The 18,965-nt window shown below is 36.6% G+C and overlaps 1 protein-coding gene across 1 annotated transcript; it reads right to left on the bottom strand.

Moving 5' to 3' along the window:
• Positions 1–808: 808 nt before the first annotated feature.
• LOC103405166 (callose synthase 7) lies at positions 809–17,485 on the bottom strand. Its single transcript, XM_070816547.1, has 42 exons — positions 17,042–17,485; positions 16,058–16,158; positions 15,555–15,667; positions 15,374–15,461; positions 15,178–15,288; positions 14,901–15,062; positions 13,997–14,086; positions 13,779–13,870; positions 13,517–13,640; positions 12,407–12,541; positions 12,237–12,313; positions 12,091–12,157; positions 11,646–11,768; positions 10,579–10,696; positions 10,126–10,457; positions 9,946–9,998; positions 9,703–9,763; positions 8,528–8,609; positions 8,385–8,434; positions 8,185–8,271; positions 7,955–8,065; positions 7,620–7,735; positions 7,457–7,538; positions 7,210–7,373; positions 6,984–7,107; positions 6,766–6,869; positions 6,535–6,655; positions 6,298–6,449; positions 5,992–6,101; positions 5,783–5,902; positions 5,629–5,697; positions 5,325–5,523; positions 5,120–5,231; positions 4,198–4,320; positions 3,975–4,093; positions 3,787–3,870; positions 3,480–3,592; positions 3,178–3,407; positions 1,951–2,748; positions 1,798–1,848; positions 1,457–1,642; positions 809–1,309 (listed from the first exon to the last, which is right to left on the bottom strand). The coding sequence occupies exons 1-42, from the start codon at positions 17,253–17,255 to the stop codon at positions 1,019–1,021; spliced, it is 5,859 nt and encodes a 1,952-aa protein (XP_070672648.1). The 5' UTR covers positions 17,256–17,485; the 3' UTR covers positions 809–1,018.
• Between the last annotated feature and the right edge of the window lie 1,480 nt (positions 17,486–18,965).

Raw genomic sequence — 18,965 nt, 5'->3', positions numbered from 1 at the left:
TGACTTCTGTGACATCATTGTTAACATTTAGGCGACCAACATTCCCACAACTTTAATCTAAGAGAGCTTGTTGGGCGCTTCCCTGGTGGTCTAGTGACACGGAGAACAGCAAGGTTTGCCTTGAGATAATAAGATTCTAATTGAGGCGCGTCTATTGTTTGTTGAAAATTATTTCCAAACCCCCTCTTAGGCCTTTGTTAAGCCTTGTGCCTTTGAGAATTTATGGAAGAGATCTCTCTTCGGAGTAGGCCCTACTACAAGAAAAAAAAATGGGAATTTTAACGAAACACTCCAAGTACTGTTCACTTTTAACGAAAATGACATTTTTACTCTAAAAAATCACTTATGGTACTATTCACTCAACACCATTTTATCCTTTTGAATAAAACTCAAAGTTTTCAAGTCATTTTCATTAGTTTTCCTAAAAAAAAAAATCATTTTGTAAAAAAATATTTAGACAAATTTTTTAATTAATTATTAAGTTATTAAACCCACATCAACACATAATAATTTTTTTTATAGAATTGGGGCGGAAGGCAACACCTATTTACAAGAACTAAATTGATCAATTTTCAATTTCAAGGACCATCTTGATGTTGTAGATCAATTTTAGGGATCATTTGTGATAAAAACCCGTAAATCTTGTGGAGCCTATTTATGTGTCACATCAGTACTTAACAGCATTGTGACGGAAAGACCATATTGATTAATTTTCAATTTCAAGAGCCATCTTGATGGTGAGGGTCAATTTCAAAAATCATTTGTGATAAAAACCCTAAATTATAATCAGACTGGTAGGAGATCTAAGTTATAGGCAAAGGAATTCAAATTCAAGAACTTAAAACTTCGTTTGGCATACACGATTGAATTTGAATGAATAAGGCAGCACTATTTAGAAAGTTTACAATCCAATCCTAGACACAAAACAAGGCCGTATATCCTCCTCAGAAGCATCTACCAATTCCAGTGAACATTCAAAATTTTCAATTAACATCATAAGGTAGCAGCTAATGATATTCTAAATGCGGGTATGAACTTGAGATGCTGAAGGCTTGTCTGGTCTCTCTTTCCGAGACTCCTCCGTGTTGTCTTTCCTCCCTGCAAGAATCATGGAAATCTGCAGGCCTCTGCTGAATGCTTGGTTGAAGAGCAAACGTGTTTGGAACTCTGATACAAACGGGAACCATGACAAAATCGCTATCGGCATGAAGATTACTAGCCCCATTACGTAATCGTATGCTCTTCCAAGCTCCATGATTGATTCCCAGAATCCTAGCCCTTTGAACATTGGCCTGCATGCTTGCCCGATCTTGAAGCAACGAAACAAACCATTGGTTTAGTGGATGCAATCAATTACGAAAAGTTTAGGACATTTTTTCTAAGCATAATTTTGAGACGGGTATGTCGAAATAAACAAACTTTCGGACGCTTAAACTACAGAGAACATTTCACATACCACAAGAAGGGCCCAGCCTGTGGGTAGGAAGGCAAGGATAGCAGCAAACAGATCTGAAATAGTAAGGCCACAAACAACAAATAGGACAGTCATGACTGACATGAAACCAAGAAACAAAAGCGCTTTCAGAATCCTGAACATGAGCTGAAAGTCGGTGCCAAATCTTCGTCTACCCATGGAAACCATCTGATGGAAACACGCAAAATAAGCAACATCAGATCAGATTAAGAGATATCTACATATTATCCTCCGAGAATAAAATAGCATGTTCATGACAAAACCAAGTCAAAACATTTAGCGCAAACATGCTTATTCGTTATTCGTGATTTATATTTGCATACCTTTAAAACGAGAAGAACAGTTACCATAACTATCCAAGAAAGTCCATAAACCTGCAAAGAAATTGAAAAAGTTGTCAAAAATAGGACTTAAGCCTAAACAACTATTTATAGGCCAAACTGGAGAACAACTAGGCAAATATAACGGAACATTACCAGTAAACTCTTGCTGTGATGGGCTATATCAAGGTGGTAAACAATTCCATATTGGTAAATAAGGAACCGCAACGCAAGTATTATCTCAATAATTCTTCCCCGGATAACTGTGTGTTTGAGGTGTTCCTGTTCTTCATTCCACCATGATTCCCAACTTTTGTCAGGTGCTATCCCAATACCACCACGATTTCCCATCCACCTCTTCCAATCTGTCCAATCATCTACAGTTTTCTGCCAGTCAAAGCTGGACGGATTGAATATGAAAGGAGCAAACAACCAGGAAGCAACCAGAAACCACATGGACAAAGTGATGAAAAAATATAGATTTGAACTCCTATACGATTGCCCGTAGACTCCATACACAATCAGCAGAATAAGCAATTCCAACCCCTTCACAAAGTGACTGTGCGAGTAAAGTCTGTAGTTCTCGGAAAACTTTGCATGGAAAACAACAAAACCACGACCAGTTGCTCGGTATTTAGATCCTCCGTGTAAGATTGTCCTTCCATAGTAATGGGCTTTTGTTCCTAGTTGGAATGTGAAGAAAACAGAGGCCAACTGGAGCTGCATGATGATGAGATCACCCAAGGCACTGCGGAACCCTTTCTCTAGGCCAATTTCCATGATCATTGGAAGCACAAGCAACAAGCCCAGTTGAAAGACAGACTGGGTAGCCAAAGCCTCTTCAAAGGCTTTGTTCTCATGTATGGCTGGATTCTCCAGGATCTCATTCTCTAATCCACTCATAACCATGTACATACGTCCATATAAAAACACATATACAGTCAGCACAGTTACCTGAAACAATATAACCTCCGTGTCAAGCTGCAATACATACTTCAATTGTAAAATACTACACCCCTTTACGCACATATACACAAAGCCAAAGACAACCAAAACGCATCCTCATAACTTTAATTATCCCCTTCCTATTGATACAATTCTCAGGTTCAATAAATTTATTGTGAATACGGCTGGCTGCTTTATCATCTGTAACTACTGCACCTGTCAAGGACATTGTATTGGTAGCATCTAATCATCTGGGAAATCTTCTCTTAAAACATGAATCAAACACAGCCAACCTAGTCCTATAGAAAAAGGATGGTTCAGTGAATTGCAAAGACTCCATTGACATCCGACGTGTTGTCTAAGCAATCTACTCAGCATAAAATACTAATGGAACAAAGTAAATCAATAGACAAAGGAGATTAGTTTTCGCTAGCATACCATACTACTAAAATAGAATCCAACTGTTGTGAAGTAAAAGGAAAGCATTCTGTAGAAATCAAACCGACGCCCAAGCCGGTAAACATCACGGCTAAGTGTCTGTTCTCCATTTCCATTTGAAACCTTAGCCTCAAAAAGTGATATTTGGTTCATTCCCACATCACGCCCCTTGCCTACTTGGATATACTCGTGATGCGTTATAAATCCCCCACGCATAGTTGAATTGTACCCTGAAGACATCAAGACAATTAGTCAACAGATACAATACTTAGTGGATGATCTTGTTAAGAATGGAATATTACCTGCAAATATATCCTCACTTAAGTTTATTACTTTTGAAGCTTTGCTTATGCCACCCCTTGTTATGTGGAAGATTCTGTCAAATATATCAGGATGACCATAATGGAACCGTACCCTGTCAAGTTGGAATGACATTAGATAGGTACTGGAATGGTAATAGTATATAAATAACAAACAATTGAGGATTGGATTACAGTTCTGGTGGCTAGAGTTGATAGATATTAATCCTCTCACCACGCCCAAACCCAGGAATAAAGTTCAAGACAAGATTAGAATGCAGCTCAGTCAAATGTAAAATTTACGGCTTACCTCAGTGGATTTGCCAAAATTCTTTGGCCAATTGTTACAAAACTGGTCTCTTGATTCGACATGAACCAAGCAAGTGATGAAACACTGTACATAAAGAAGGAAAATGAAAAATGAGCGCATAACACTACTATTTCAACTAGTCAGCCCATAATGGTCCATAAATCATGAACATATATCAAAAGGCTGACCTTCCAGTGAAAATATGCTCCCTTAGACCCAATATTGTGGGTTTTCGATGCCCACGACGATTCTTTAAGAATTCCTCCAACACATTTCTCATCTTGAAAGCTTCTTCAAAGTAATTATCCTGGAAAAAAGAATGAATAAAGCACAATATAACAACCTTTTTCCTCTTTCAGTAAGTGGCCCACCTTGTAAATAATTTTTACATAAAGACACATGGAGAGCTACCTGATTCATGTCTATTGTCTGCAGGGCTTCCCCGCGAGTAAAGATAATGGCATGATTTTGATTTTCAGGTTTTCCTTCGCCAATATCTGTAGGAGGACCTGGGAGCTTGATGCGGTATATTTCCTGGCAATGCAAGCAAAGGAAGTATTAGTTATCAACTGTTGGCTACATTCGATAAGGCTCATATGAGTGCACCAATCTCAATACAGGCAGGAAGGGCCAGCTCCTAATTACTCCATTATATGTGTGGTGGACTCCTCGACACTTTGATTATAGATGAAGCTTCTCTACAACGAAACCGGCATCAATCAAAAGTAATACTGCTTGATGTACATTATACATCTATGTTGTATGAGAGTGAGTTTCTTTCTTTTCCTTTTTAAGTCCTATACTCTTACCTCCATTACATTCTTCTATTTTATTTATTAAGAAAAATCCACAACCTCTCTTACGCTATTATTCTAGGTCTTGTCCTCAACTCCAAAATAAAAACCACAAATTTGAATTAGTAATTATTTGCAGTGCATAATATTAAAAAAAAAAACTAAAGTATTCATGCACATATTCATATATTACAAAAAAGAAGATAATTCAATAAATATTTTCTATTCCAGAAATAATTACTCAACAAAGGCGAACGATTCACTTTGAAATAAAGCTGAAAAGCTAAATTTGAAAAAGTTACTAATTTGCGGTTTATTCCTTCCGGTTTATGCACATAATGTACTTTTTTGATAAAGAGACAATTTTACTAGGAAAAAAGAGGCAAAACAGAGAGGGTGGTCTAGCAGACAAGCCCAAACACCACTACAACAACAAGGACCACAAAACCAAGCAAACAACAGCCTAGTAAGTTTTTTTCTGTTTAAGGCACATGCTATGCATTGTTCAGTGTGTATAGAACTAGCAGTCTTCCCCATACCTCATCCCATTTGTCACCACCCTTGACTAGAACAGAATAGTAAGTTTTTTTGGGTTTTCCTTTCACTTGCTCCTCCGTTGTATCTATGTAAGCAATACGTAGAGATGGATACCTACAAAAACAGTTACAGATTTAACGATGCCATCAACAAATTAAATAGCAAAGTTATCTACACATTGATCATCCTATGGAAATATTGACTCACGTTAGCATCAGCTTCAGGATATTATTGTAACAACTTTTTTCCCGAGATTCATTGGAGATTTTCTGAGCACCATAGACCTGACAAGAAACTACATAAGTAAACTTCAAATCTGCCAGAGCTTGTGCACGATCATCAGAAGCCGGGTGAGCCTGCTCGTCATTTTCACTTAAGGCTGAGGTTTGGTAGTCTTCAAAAACAGCTGCAAAACAACCATCTTCCACTTTACTAGCTTTTACAAAATTTTGGAACCAAAATCAGGTAATGTTGATCTTGAAACACATTATCTGTAACCGAGACCACTAACCACCATCTCCTGCTGTTTCCAGGAAACACTGAAGGTCTAGAGCCTCCCTATAGTACATCATCCCTCTCACTAGCAGAAAAATACAGATAAAATGTATAAGTTCATATATTAAATGATAATTGTACAAGAGACCAATTCACTCATTAATCCAGACCTGTTCTAGAAAGTGTCTGTGCTCTGTAAGATGCCCATTGACGAGTTAACTCTAACTTGTTGTTCTCAGAAAACTTGTTTTTAGGATCATTTGTCCGTTCCCCAAAATTTGTCCATTCATCTAGTTGGCAATCATAATTGGTTGGCAAGGGTAAGTTCAAGTCAATTCCAAAAATGAAAAGGTAATGCAGAAATGAGACTGACACGCACCAGGATATATTTTCTTCAGGTAGAACAAAATTGAGATTCCATCCTCATTTTCTTTCGTAAGTTCCTCATCAGAGTAGAGGACATCTTCTTTGTAATAAGGAGTCAGAACACTGAACCATAAATCAGGAAGAAAATTGAACTTATTTTAGCAATTATCAGACAAATGTTGGAAGAAAAATCATATCGATCCTTCAACTTTAACAAAGTATCAGAAACATGTCAATAAGGAGGCTTTTTTGTTATTTCCTTATTCCATTTAGCAGCCTAATTTCACCATTGACAAACTACGTGTTTATAATGACTGACCTAAATGAGAGCATGTTGCGAACTTTGGGAGCACGTGGCATGTTCATGAATAAGGAGTTCGCAAAAAAGGTGATGCGCCTGCGAGCTTCCAAGTTTTGAGGCACATTGATGGCAGACTCTTTGACGGTCAAAAGCAAATGAAGTCTCACTACCTAATTTAATGTAGAAGATGGTGAGACCAAAAGATCTTAGCAATTCAGTTAATGCCAATAACAAAAGAATGTCTCCCAAAGTTACCTTTTCTATCCAAGCCTTCTCCCTCCGAGATGTATTATGTCTAAGGTCAATCTTAAGCTTTTGAAACCTTTGCTCCTTCTTGACGTTTGCACCATCAGTGAAATGTGCTTGCTCCAGTATTCTACAGAGAGAAGAAGAAAACCATTAACGCACAGGAGACGGAAGGGCCCATTTTTTGGTTATGACAGCTTTTGTTCTGCCACCAGTATGCACTTATTTCTTAGTACTCACGCATGGCCGTTGATCATAACATCCTGCGTGATAATCTCCATGATATCTTGAAGAACATTGATTATCTGACGCATGGAATTATCGACATTCTCTCCTTCGGCTTGCTGCCAACAGACCAACTTAAGTAATCAGAAAGGAAAAGTATAATGTTCACATTGTCTAGACTATCAGTTCATTACTAAAAAAAAATTAGGAAGGCATCGAAGGAAGTATGTTACCAAGAGCTTTAGAAATTTCTCCAACCTCTCGCTAAGAAATGGCAGCCCACTCATGCGGAAAGTAGTCAAAAATTTCCGCTGCTGTATACTACTGTCTACTTCCTTGCATATGTGGTTTACAATCCTGTTATATAAGATGAAACATATTTTTATAATACGGAGGATAAAATTGTGCAAGCAGATTCTGGTTATCCATGACATTCAAACTGGTATGCTTCTAACTTACATCTTATCCTCTTCCTCTTCCAGAAGGCCAGTTATAATATCCCTGAGTGTCTCATAGCATTCAATTACTGCTGAGTACATATAATCATCACTCTTGATCTTTCTAAATAAATCATCATCTGCCTTCCCTGTAAAATCTTTTGCCATGTCCAATGCTATCGGAATCTTCACATGTGAAAAAATAATACGAGTTACAGATTGGATTTGTACATAAAATTAACATATGAAGGCATCTAAAATATATATACCTTACTAGCAAGCAAGAAAGGAGGCCACTGGACAACAGTCACATCTTCTGATGAATATGGAACAAACAGCAGATCTTTATCTCTGGTTTATTTTGAACAGATATAATCAGAAACTCGCCAAAACTGTGTTGCAAGGTAAAATAGAGAGCAAGAAGAAGTTAACCTATTGCTGATAAGGTCTTCCAACCGCATTGAATTTATGAACCCATTCCAGACTTGAGAGAAATTAGCAATGTTCTTTCGTTCGAGTGCCTGAGCCTGCAATTCGAGTGCCTCATCCTGCCACATCAAAGTGTTTACTTTTTAGCCAAAAATCTGAAAGATAAAAGGTTGCATCTCACGTTTGTTTCATTGACAAGAAGTACCAAACAAAGTACCTGCATCAGTGTTTGGTGTGTAAATCATTTGTGTATGGCATGAAATATAATTATGAGGGGAAAAATCAACTTAAATTCCATGTGCTATAGAGCAACATTAAAACAATGATTAATTTAGTACCACCAATTGTCCTTTCTCCTTTGCATCCTCATTGCCTGACGGCATAAGACGATTACTGAAAGCAGAAGGCACAGACTCAAATCTGGACCTCAACATCCCAAGGGTCCGTATCTGAGAGAGAACAAATTGTTATAAATGGATCATTGGGAAGAAAAACAAGAAGACTAGCTGAGAGCCTGAGAGATGTAGAGACGTTAAATGTAAAGAGACAGATTAAATTTGCCACCGACCTCACCCAAATGGCTGAATGCTCCATGAATCCCACCAAAGATAGTAGAAAATATTGCATACCATATTTGTGCATCCATAAAATAAACCTATATACCAATTATTATTCAAAAGTGTTAATTTACATAAGCATGTACAAGAAATACAAACTTTATCATATGACAGTTTTCACTCAATTAGAATTCTTCAGTGGCTCACTTACCAGGACAATTGGAGCCCATATTGCAATGACAACGCCAATATTATGAGTTACTACAGCAGTTCCAAATGCAAATTACTAGTAAGCACGGGCTATAGTTAAAAACGTTTTAAGTAAAAGCAGTATAACAAATTTTGAAATATTACCATGTGGAAAGAACTCATGCCATTGATAATTACTTATAGGCATCTCCATTATTTTTTTTGTTGGTGCTACAAGTGGCAGTATCTGTTATCATAATACTCAAATACAAATTAGTAATAAAAAATATGAATTCAATGGATCCTCAAAGGAAAAACGCTCTATAGTAATTGAAACATGGTCCTACAATTAAGTGATCACACCCCAAGAAAGTGAGCAGTTGTTCCCTAGTTCTAGGACCAGGTATACATGAATTCAGTATTTGGGCATCAACTTGCAACAGGAAGTTAATGAAGTTTGACATCTATTTACCATGTATACAGTTACAGTTACGATTCATACAAATCAGCACTTAATGTTTCGCAATTTGACAGGGTAAAGTTTCCTGGTTTAAAAAGAAAATTATTGTTGTTCATCTCTAGGTGGAATACATTAGGAGACAAAGGTAGTAGAAAAATAACAAGCAACATTAATATAAAACAACCGAGGTCCAAAAGTACAAGATCAGGCTAGTGGAGTTGAGAACTCTTGCTGGCTAAGACTAGAAATGATGTGATGTTCTTTACATATGTTGCTTCTGGTTTTCCAGAATTATCTTTTCTACTGGCCAATGAGAAAGAAGTCAGGTAACTTAACATTTCACCATACCTTTCTCAACGAATCTATTACTTTCTTCTAACTTCTTAGATGGTAGATTATGCGGTAATCTTCAATAATGACTTATAGGCTATAATTGATTTGGGGAAAGATTAATAAAACATGTAATCCTGGCCATAATTCTATACACGGTGTTATAGGATTTGAGATTCCAGGGTTATCAGTCTTAAGTTGAGCCTGTGTGTGGTGGTCAAGGAATTCTGTTCCATGTTATTGGAACTTTATAGAATTAGCACAGCGACTTATTTGTGGACTCAGGCTGCTACAACAACAACAACAATCCTACTCAGACTGCTATGCATCTCAAATTTCATAGGTCTTCAGTTTTAATTTCATGAGCTAACTGAGCTTATGCACACACAACACAACAGATTGTACTTATGTGGGTGTGTTTAAATCATTCAAATACCCAAACCCGTCATGCCTATGCCAATGTCTTGCTAGCATGTAAGTGAACTTGAATAAGAAACGGAAAATTAAAAAGGGTGTTAGATCAAGAAGAAGAATATTGAAGAAAAACGACCTCCACAAAATAGCTGAACGATAGCTTGCTGATTAGAAGCATGATCCAAAAAAGCGTATATCTGAATAGAAAGGTAATTCTGTTAAAATCAAAACCAAGGCATCAAATATCCATAGTAATGACTAATGAGTGGAAAGACAAGCAGCAAAATGGCCAACCCCCTCAGAGTTTTATCCAAACACATTCAACCCCAATCTCAAACAGTGAAGAAAAATAATAGAAGTGAAGATACTGATTACTTACTTCAGCAGTGAAAAGATGTCCTCATGAAGCCCTCTTCCGATATACAGTTTTGGCTGTAGTATAGCCAGAAACACATCGAAAAAAATCATTCAAATAGCCATAACTCAAACAAAAAGAACAGAGTGAAAAGAAATATCTACAACCACAAGGCAACAAGAAATTTGTTTAAGGCATGCTTGCCTGAGCCCACCACATAAAAAGAGTGACAATCCTCCAATTTGAGCGCTCTATGTGCCTCCGTAAAGGTGGAAGAAAAAATAGCACGGCGGCCAATATATTAGGAAGCAGATAGAGCGCAACAGCATAATTATAAAATGATTGATTCCGCCAATCCCTAGCCCAACTGCTGAAGAATTTCAAAAGTCCTGTAGGATTCTGCACAGAACTAGAATAACCAATAGGCAGAACCACAGCCCATGCACCAGCTACAGCGAATTTCAAGAGGTATCGTAGTATTTGAGTGAATTTCAAGCTCTTCCAACAATGCCAACTAAGAATTATATCCAGAGTGGCTGAAGAACATAGATACACAAGATAAGGAAGTGTAGCAGAAGAGTCAGTGAATTGATGGCATGCCATTAGAAAAGAATATAATGGTATATATTAAATGGAACAATTGCCAAGAACACCAACCTTGTAATAAGTTGAGGAAAGCATAAGTGATGAAGATGCTTAAAATGCTTCTGAAGACATCCGCATCAAAGAAAGCAGTCAGAGAACCAGAAGGACTCCATGCAACAATAAGCATAGCCTGAAAATCAGAATATAGTGAGGCACATTCCTTTACAAGAATTATATAGAATTAAAGAAAAGAAATTCTCCAACCTCCCTTAACTTTCATCTTAAAAACACATCATTTATTATCTAGGAAACGTATCAACCTCACTTTTGTTCAGGAGCACAACTTTGATTCAAATGGAAAAGCTCCCCCAAAGGTCTAGTCTCATGATAACAAAGAATCCCTCAACACATCCTTATCCAAGCAGGCAGGAATTTGAAAAAGAAAAATGCCACACATGCTCTTAGCAGCAAAGATATTTCTGAATCGTGTAACTTCCCCACCATCTACCCAGGCCTCCACAAAATAAAACAGGATACAGAACGAATATGAACTCTTACCTTTTCCATCGCTCTCAAATTCCATCACCACCACTTAAGCTTGCATTGATAGGAAATTTTTAAATTTTTTTCTATTAAGTATAGACTATAGTATTCCTATATTGTTGTTTAAAATAGCTTGACTAAGGGAGGGTTTTGACTTTAGTCCACTTCCTTAGATGACTTCAGATCCAAATTGCTTTGAAAATTAAATATAGCAAACTCTCATCTAACTGACATATTATGTAAGTTAGTTCGTGAATTCACTGGCCTGATTTGAATTGAAGTGGGTATGGAAATGACATCATCATAGTATTATAACAGCATACGCAGCTGATATTAGTTACTGCAGAAGCAAAGGAAGTGTATGCTTGTTTTTCCAATCTTATTGATATGGATTGAAGAGGGCAGAAAAGGGAGTACATTATTTGTAAGGTCATACTGAAAATCGAAAAGCAAACCAAAAAGTTGATCCTTACCGATGTAGAAAGACACTTACAACGTGGAGTTTAGTGTAAATTCATGATTGTATATTTGAGAACTCTAAGGGAGGTTGTAATCACTACTCAAACTATAAACATACAATTATAAATCAAGACTACCTGGAAAGCCAATATCAAGAATATCCACATTCGATCAAAACTTCTGTAGAGGTGCCAAAATGTTCGGACTTCTACAAAATTTGTTTTAGGTTTCCTCCTCCCACCAGCAGCTTGATTTGGCCTCTATCAAACATGTACGCAGATGAACACAAATTTATTAAAAAAAGGGGAAAAATCCTATGCATATGCAGACACAAATTATGTTTATGTACGTGAACATTGTGCATTAAGGACATGTTTCCATGCACATGTAGCAAGCAGAAAAGTCCAACTCATAAGAAAAGAGGAATTTTAGTAAACTGTGTGTAGCAATATAAGTAGTGTTTCTTCTGAACAAAACACTGGAATAAGATATTAAATAAAATGTTTCCGAATATGTCTAAGTTGTTAGTTGACCATCCCCCACTCAAAGTTATAAACAGAAAACATCAACAAAGATAAGTACCTCATCTTGCTTAAAAAAATCTGCTTTCAGGTCCATTGGCCACCCTAGCCTAAAACATCTGTCGGACCTAGAAGGAACAAACAGGCCTTTCAGCTATTTTATATCTGAACGGACGGAAAGCAAAATTTACCATCAAAGATGCGGACCAGAAGTATTCATTTAGATCATCATAATTTCTCCATCTTGAATGACTTGCCGTGCCATTTTTGTTTCTCTTTGCTTCCTTTGCAAAAAAAAAAATTCAAGTTTTGAATTACAAAATTGTAATGAAAATGCTTCTTGTGGAGAAATACAGGCAGTAGAATACAATCTTTACCATGTACAAGACTTGGTAGATAGGAGTTACAACATCCCTCAAAAAAGACTCTTCATCCCGTGCTGCTGCTTGGTATGTTTCTCCAGTAGCTGGATGAACATTGCTAAATAAAATTCCATACATCTCATTGGCCATCTTAACAATTAAGGAAGAAAAGTTGTTGTCAGACCTTGTAAGTTTCAGGATATATAAAAGTGCATACTTATGAAAAAGTCGTGTATTAAGAACCAGCATGATTCTCTACAATTTTACAATATGATATTTATGTCGTAGACAAGAAGTCTGTAGAATCAATTACCAAATAACTATTTCTTTCACAACAGAACAAACAGAAAAATAAATAGAGTGAAAAAAATTGAATGAGTAACGTAACTACTTTCATAGATAAGTTATTTTTTGGAGTACTTAAATTCAAAGAATAGTTATTAAATTGACACAAATGAGGAAATGAAATTTCATGCCAAATTAGTAAATTACACAGAATTTTAACGTATAATAATATATTTTATAATATATCTTACACAGTATGAACTTACACATAAATCTATCTTATAATATCTAATAATATATTTGGTTCAGCTATTTACATGTAACTAAAGCTGAACCAAGTTCATTTTACGACTGCTAACACATCCCTCACTATATGAGAATGAGAATAATCTCTGAACTCATTCTCAAAAAAAAAAAAAAAAAAAAAAAAAAAAAAAGAAAAGAACAAGTTGGATGGAAGAACAAGTTTAAATTAGTGACTACTGTAGCACTCCTAGAAATTTAATGTGCCCGCAATTTAGCTGGAACCACTTACGCTGCTGCTGTGATTTTTATGTTTTACTTTACAACTCACCAGTATGTACTTTTGGACTTTCATTTTGTTCTTCTACTGTTTTAATAAATGGTGAGGAATTGGTTTTAAAATCAAGTTTGCCATCAGGAGGCTAGCTATAATAAGAAACGAAGAAAATGATGGAAACTACTACAAGATTTAGCCGTTCTCAAAATTATTTTCGTAAAAAATGGGACATGGTATAATAAAAAAGAAAAATGTTATGACATGAAACTCTAGACCATTCATCCAGATGAGCTAATAATATGAAAAGAAAGCATACATACCTGGTGGAAAATATAGCATAAGCATTCAGGCATGAATCGAATATTTGAAGCTTCACCCCATATGAGAAGATAGAGCGCAATGTAAATAAGTTCCAATTGTTGTCTGTCAGAACCTCGAGGGAACCTTAAAAGTTGGGGAGAGGAGGAGGGGCAGAGACACCAAATGAAAATTAGTAGTGCTGAAATGGTGACAACTCTATATGAATTCAAAATTTGAATTAAGGCATCAACTTATAACGTGGATGGTATTTAGATTGCTCACCTAAGATTGGATTTACAATGCAAATAGTTAAACCAGGAACGATAATTTTTAAAAACTTTCTCCATCAAACGTTGTACAGTGGAACTATTCAACTGCAATAAGCTTCTGTTAATCTTTAATCATCGCGTAAAAATTAAAATACAGTCAAGAAAAATGGGAGCATGGATAACTCAAAGCAAAGAATAAACACAAAGCATCTCAAAGGAAAAGAGATGTACCTCAGTGTAATTTTCAAGATTTCTATGTCTTACGTCCATGTTGGCAAGTAGCAAGAGTAAGTGTTCCCTCTGATTTGCCACATTTCCTTTCTTCAAACCACCAAAAAGAAATTTCCATTAAGAAACTTAAACATGCCTCAGTGAGTCTATACAATCGGATAGGTTTAGGGTTAGCATCAATGTTTTAAAAGGCGAAGGCGAGGCCAGGGCGTTTCACGGATAGCCTCGACGCGCCAGGCGATAGCCTCATGGTACCTAAGGTTATTATACTACTTAATATACATATAAAGTTTAATACTGTCATGGATAGCCTTGCCTAGGCAATAGCCTCACGGTACCTTAGATTTTTTTTTTTTTTTTTGAGAAGAAACAAACATTTTATTAAAGAACAGAGAAAAACACAGAAGTGGATAAGAAATCCACCAAGAACAAAAACAAGAAAAACTCTCAAGAGGATCTGGCTATATCAACAAAACCTAAACCTAAATCACTTTACTGCTGCTAACATATCCCACAGTAACTGAGAAAGCTTGCCAAGCAATCAAATTTGACTATTTTTATTATTTCTCAAGTTCACATCATAAAGTCATAAAAACCGAATAGAATAAAATTAGCATGAGTTTTATAAAAACCCTGCCCATAATGACGTCGTTTTGGGTTTGGGCTTTTTTTTTTTTTTTAAATAAAAAAGTTCAAACGCCCAGGCAATAGCCTAGGCCTTTAGGCTAGTCTCTAGCCCACCCCCGCTGGGCATAGGCGTTTTCTTCACAGCTCCACCCCAAAAGGCAAGTCTTAAAACTAGTTTTTTAAAACACTGGTTAGCATGCACAAATAATTTCGGACCTATGGCACATATAAGAACCAAGATACCATGAAAGAAATGGGTATTTAGGGCAGAAGTTACCTGAAACCCGAAGATAGAGGAAAGCCAATCAAGTATATCATTGACAGGTTTAATCCTCTCTGCTGGCGTTGTTGACTTGTCTTCAGGGTTCGTGGGTTGTACATGAAATCTTGGCATTGGAAGACCATTCACATTTTGTACAGCACGAAGCGCTGCTTTGATCTAATATTTTTCAGGTGAAAATAAGACGATAAAGCAGTAAGCAAGAGAGAAAAATAAGATTTCATGAAACTAAATCAGAGAGGAATGGAAATCACATATACTGCGCATGTACAACCTCGGGAAGTTCCATAATTGCTGGTTTAACACCAACAGTATATAACGGAAGAATGTTATAGTTGACATACTGCTCCCTTTTCTTCTTGACATCTTCAGCCATCTTCTTTGTCTGTAACGACAAAATTATTTTCAGTACCTTCTGTGTCAAACTGTCTGTTAAGGACTTGAGCATCCCCCAATCATAAAATTCAAACCTGTTGATCTATTTGGGATTGATGTACCACTGTCTGGAGCACATCATACAGTACTGTTGCAATCTGACAATTCTTAGCCATCTCTTCCCTTCAAGAGTTAGCATCCAAATATATAAGAAACAATGATTAATTCAATTAGCAAAGAAAGCCAGCATATCAAAAATTCAAAGACAAGCCTTACGGTTTCTTTGTGTACTCTCCATCTTTGATATTTTTCTCATAGAATTGGTGGTAATACTTCAGAATTTCTTGTGCATCAGATCTAGCAAGCTGATGTTTTGTCTCTGTTTCTTCCTGCAACGAACAGAAATATAAATATTAGTCATGACATTGAATTAGGATTAGCCTTAAAAGATTATTTTAAAATGGAGCCTGGTATGAATTGTTGTCTTATTTCCTAACAGCCTAAAGTTTTGGGGGTCCAATTGTTGTCTACACTCCACAATGGAATCAGAGCTCTAAGTGCAGTAGGTCTTGAGTTTGAAACTTCTAATCATGGATGACAAAGGATAGAGGAGGAGAAGAAGAAATAAAATAAATATTGCCACATTAACATACAGATGAAATCACAGGTGAACTATACACACACCAACGAGAAATATAAATGAAGTGCTAAGATCAGGCCAATCTTCAGGAAAAAAGAAATAAAAAATACAAGACGCCATTAACAATTTAATGGTCTACCTTTTCAAGTCTGTGCAACAGAAGCGTCTTAAACTGTCGAACACCACGTCCACTTGATGTTGGATCCATCGTATGTGCCTTCTCAAATCCATGGAAGCGGCCTGAAAGCACAAAAAAATATCAACCTAACAGACTAATATATTCCGCCACTATAAACAACAATGAAGATCACTTACCAAGCTAAGCAGGAACACTTGGCACAAAGAACATTAAGATTCTATCCGCATTGGAAATAGAGATTAAAAAACTTATTAATGGGAAACAAAAGACTTATTAAGATTTTCTGCCATATTTTCTCTCTTGGTTGTTTTCATGTATGCTAATGTACCATAGTCTAGAAACAGTATAACAACACTCCGTTGCAGACAATAAAACTCATCATTAATGCTAATTTGAAACAAAAACAGCACCATGAGTGAGAAAAACATTCATTGAAGGACAAAGAAAGAGTAGAAAAACAGAGAAGTGCCAACAAGAGGCATGTAATATTTCCACGCTAATAAGTTCAAGCTATATGGAATGTAGTTCCACTTTATCACCAGAATATAGCTAGATCCAATTGAAATGCAAGTTTCCTAGTTCGACTAAGTTGTATATACCACCAACCAAGTCACTTCTTCTTTATCCGGGCTTCCGACTGGTGACAGAGGCAAATAATCCTATGCCCCATCAGAAGTATTCGGTGGCTAACATTCTTGATTTTCCTTACAGGGCTTTGATTTCTCTTCCATCTACCAACCACACCTCCCCTTTCATTCTCCCTTAATCAAACTAACCTGGTATTATCGCCATTCTTAAAGACCGATAAGGATAATCGAGGAAATAATGAACACTGAATTTAACAATTTAACATTCTCTTCCAAACCATGCATACAAATGAATTCATGCAAGAAAAAATTCAAACTTTTGTTGCTCACTAGGTTCCAAACAGTATGAATTGCAAACTAACATGACAAATTAAAAGTGAGGGCAACAATAACATACAGAGATAAGCAACCCTAGGGTTGTCCTTCTCAATCTCATTGGCGACTCGAAAAATCGGAGCAATTGAGGGAAGTCCCGGGGGCACATTAATGTCCAACGCCTCGTCCTCGATCAGCATGTCCAAAACCTTAGTGGACATTCTCGTCATTCCCCTCGATGACGACCGTTGAAGCCCCCCCGGGTGGTCGGTCTTCGTCCCGCTGGAGCTCGCCATTTCCGAAAAGCACCGCCAATCCTCAGCCTCCTCTCGGTTTCAGCTCTCACTGATTTCAATGTGGGTTGTGAATTAAGGAAAGATGTCATCTTTCTAGGTATTTAGAGAGAGAGATACTTTGGGAGGGGGGAGGGGAAAAGGAAAGCAAAGTGGGGTTTTGCTCTCGAAGCAAGAAAGGAATTGGTGATGGGAGGGTTCGGTTTTGTTTGTTTTCAGAAGCTTTTTGAAGTGCTTTTGCTTTTGGAATTGGAGACTTGTGATAAACAAATCTGTAATCAGCAGCGCGGAAGTGCTTTTCTTTTTTACTGGGTGTTTCTGCTTTTAGGAGAATCTGCTTTTTTAAAATCAGCGGAGTTTGCTAAGTACTGGAAGCTAACAGGGCGGGAACTGTGAGTGACTCCGTAAAGAAGAAAGAAGGTGGGGACCCCTAAAGCCATGAGGGTAACACGTGGAAAATATGATTCGAACATATTTACTTAGGTTGAAAGTATTAAAAGAAGTTAAGCAGCTAGTCGAGCGGCAGATTAGAGCCTAAAACTAAGGCGAATTAGACATAGTTATATTGGGATACATAAATTACAAAATAATATGACATGTAAATTATATGGTATTAGAATATATTGAAAACATGGGGAATAAGCATATGATGACTGTTCATCTAAGTATTTAACAAGTCTCTTACATTTTATTGAAAAATTAAAATACCAAATGAAAGTAATCGATTTTCTATCTAAGTCAGAGTCGCGACCTAGGTGAGTGCCTATGCAAGTTTAGGCGGGTTAGACGGACACCTAAGTGGGTCTAGGCGCACTTTCTTAACTTTCAAACGTCTAGGGACTAACAGGAGGCGGTGGTCAGTTGCCTAACGAGGATTTTTAGAACAGTGGAAATAGGTGAATAATAAATACAAACAATATAAAAATGATAGTTGTTGTTCGTTATTATGTTTGTAGACTTATGGTATGTCGAGATTATGATTCATACTTTGCATACTGTTTTTATTAAGTAAATATTTCAACACATTATAGATTGTCAACATCGTTCATTTTATAACATTATTGATACTTTAATTACATAGTATGTTTGTTAATTGAAGTCCATTTGCCAAGCAACTAATTACGATAAAAAGGTTGTTTTGGTTGATTAAATGTTTGTTAATGCTTCTCCTTCTCTTCTTTTAAGCAAAACTAGGAATATGTCTTGAACTTTGAATGGATACATGGGATTGGATGAGCTTTTACCATTGAAGTGTCCTCTACAAGAATTGAACAAATTCTGGCGTTTTAGTTAGGTGTCCCACCAAAGGGTCATTCAAACTAAAGGAACATTGATTCGTAAAACTCGTTACCTACGTGGCTATAAAAGTAATAAGAGCAAGTTCGCCCGTTTTAGAAGGGTAACGGCAAGGCATTTGAATTGCCCTTATTGTCCATCTTGAGCAATGGTTGTCTCTGTGGAACCCTACTTGTTTGGAAATGGGAAGGGCAAGGGTGAGGACAAGAGCGATTATTATTCACAAAAATATTTATTTATTTATAAATAAATGTGAACTTCGTAAGTATGTTTTTTGAAGTAACAATCACCTAAGCAAAACAACGTCTTCCCCAAATCTCCCATCTGCCTTCTCACTCACTTTTTGTGGTAACAAAACCATTTAGGAAATAGAAATCGAATAGAGGAGATTGTAGTAAAAATAAATATTCAGTTGTA

This window comes from Malus domestica, chromosome 17 (genome assembly GCF_042453785.1).
Source record: "Malus domestica chromosome 17, GDT2T_hap1".
Lineage (NCBI taxonomy): Eukaryota > Viridiplantae > Streptophyta > Magnoliopsida > Rosales > Rosaceae > Malus > Malus domestica.
This window is presented reverse-complemented; position numbering and strand designations above follow the sequence as displayed.

Excerpts from the sequence above, each read along its gene's own strand:
- LOC103405166 (XM_070816547.1), bottom strand. The coding sequence starts at position 17,255 with ATGGCGAGCTCCAGCGGGACGAAGACCGACCACCCGGGGGGGCTTCAA. Across the intron at positions 13,641-13,778 it reads CATTGTAAATCCAATCTTAG|GTTCCCTCGAGGTTCTGACA; the intron begins GTGAGCAATCTA and ends CCAACTTTTAAG. Across the intron at positions 3,593-3,786 it reads ATTTTGGCAAATCCACTGAG|GGTACGGTTCCATTATGGTC; the intron begins GTAAGCCGTAAA and ends CCAACTTGACAG.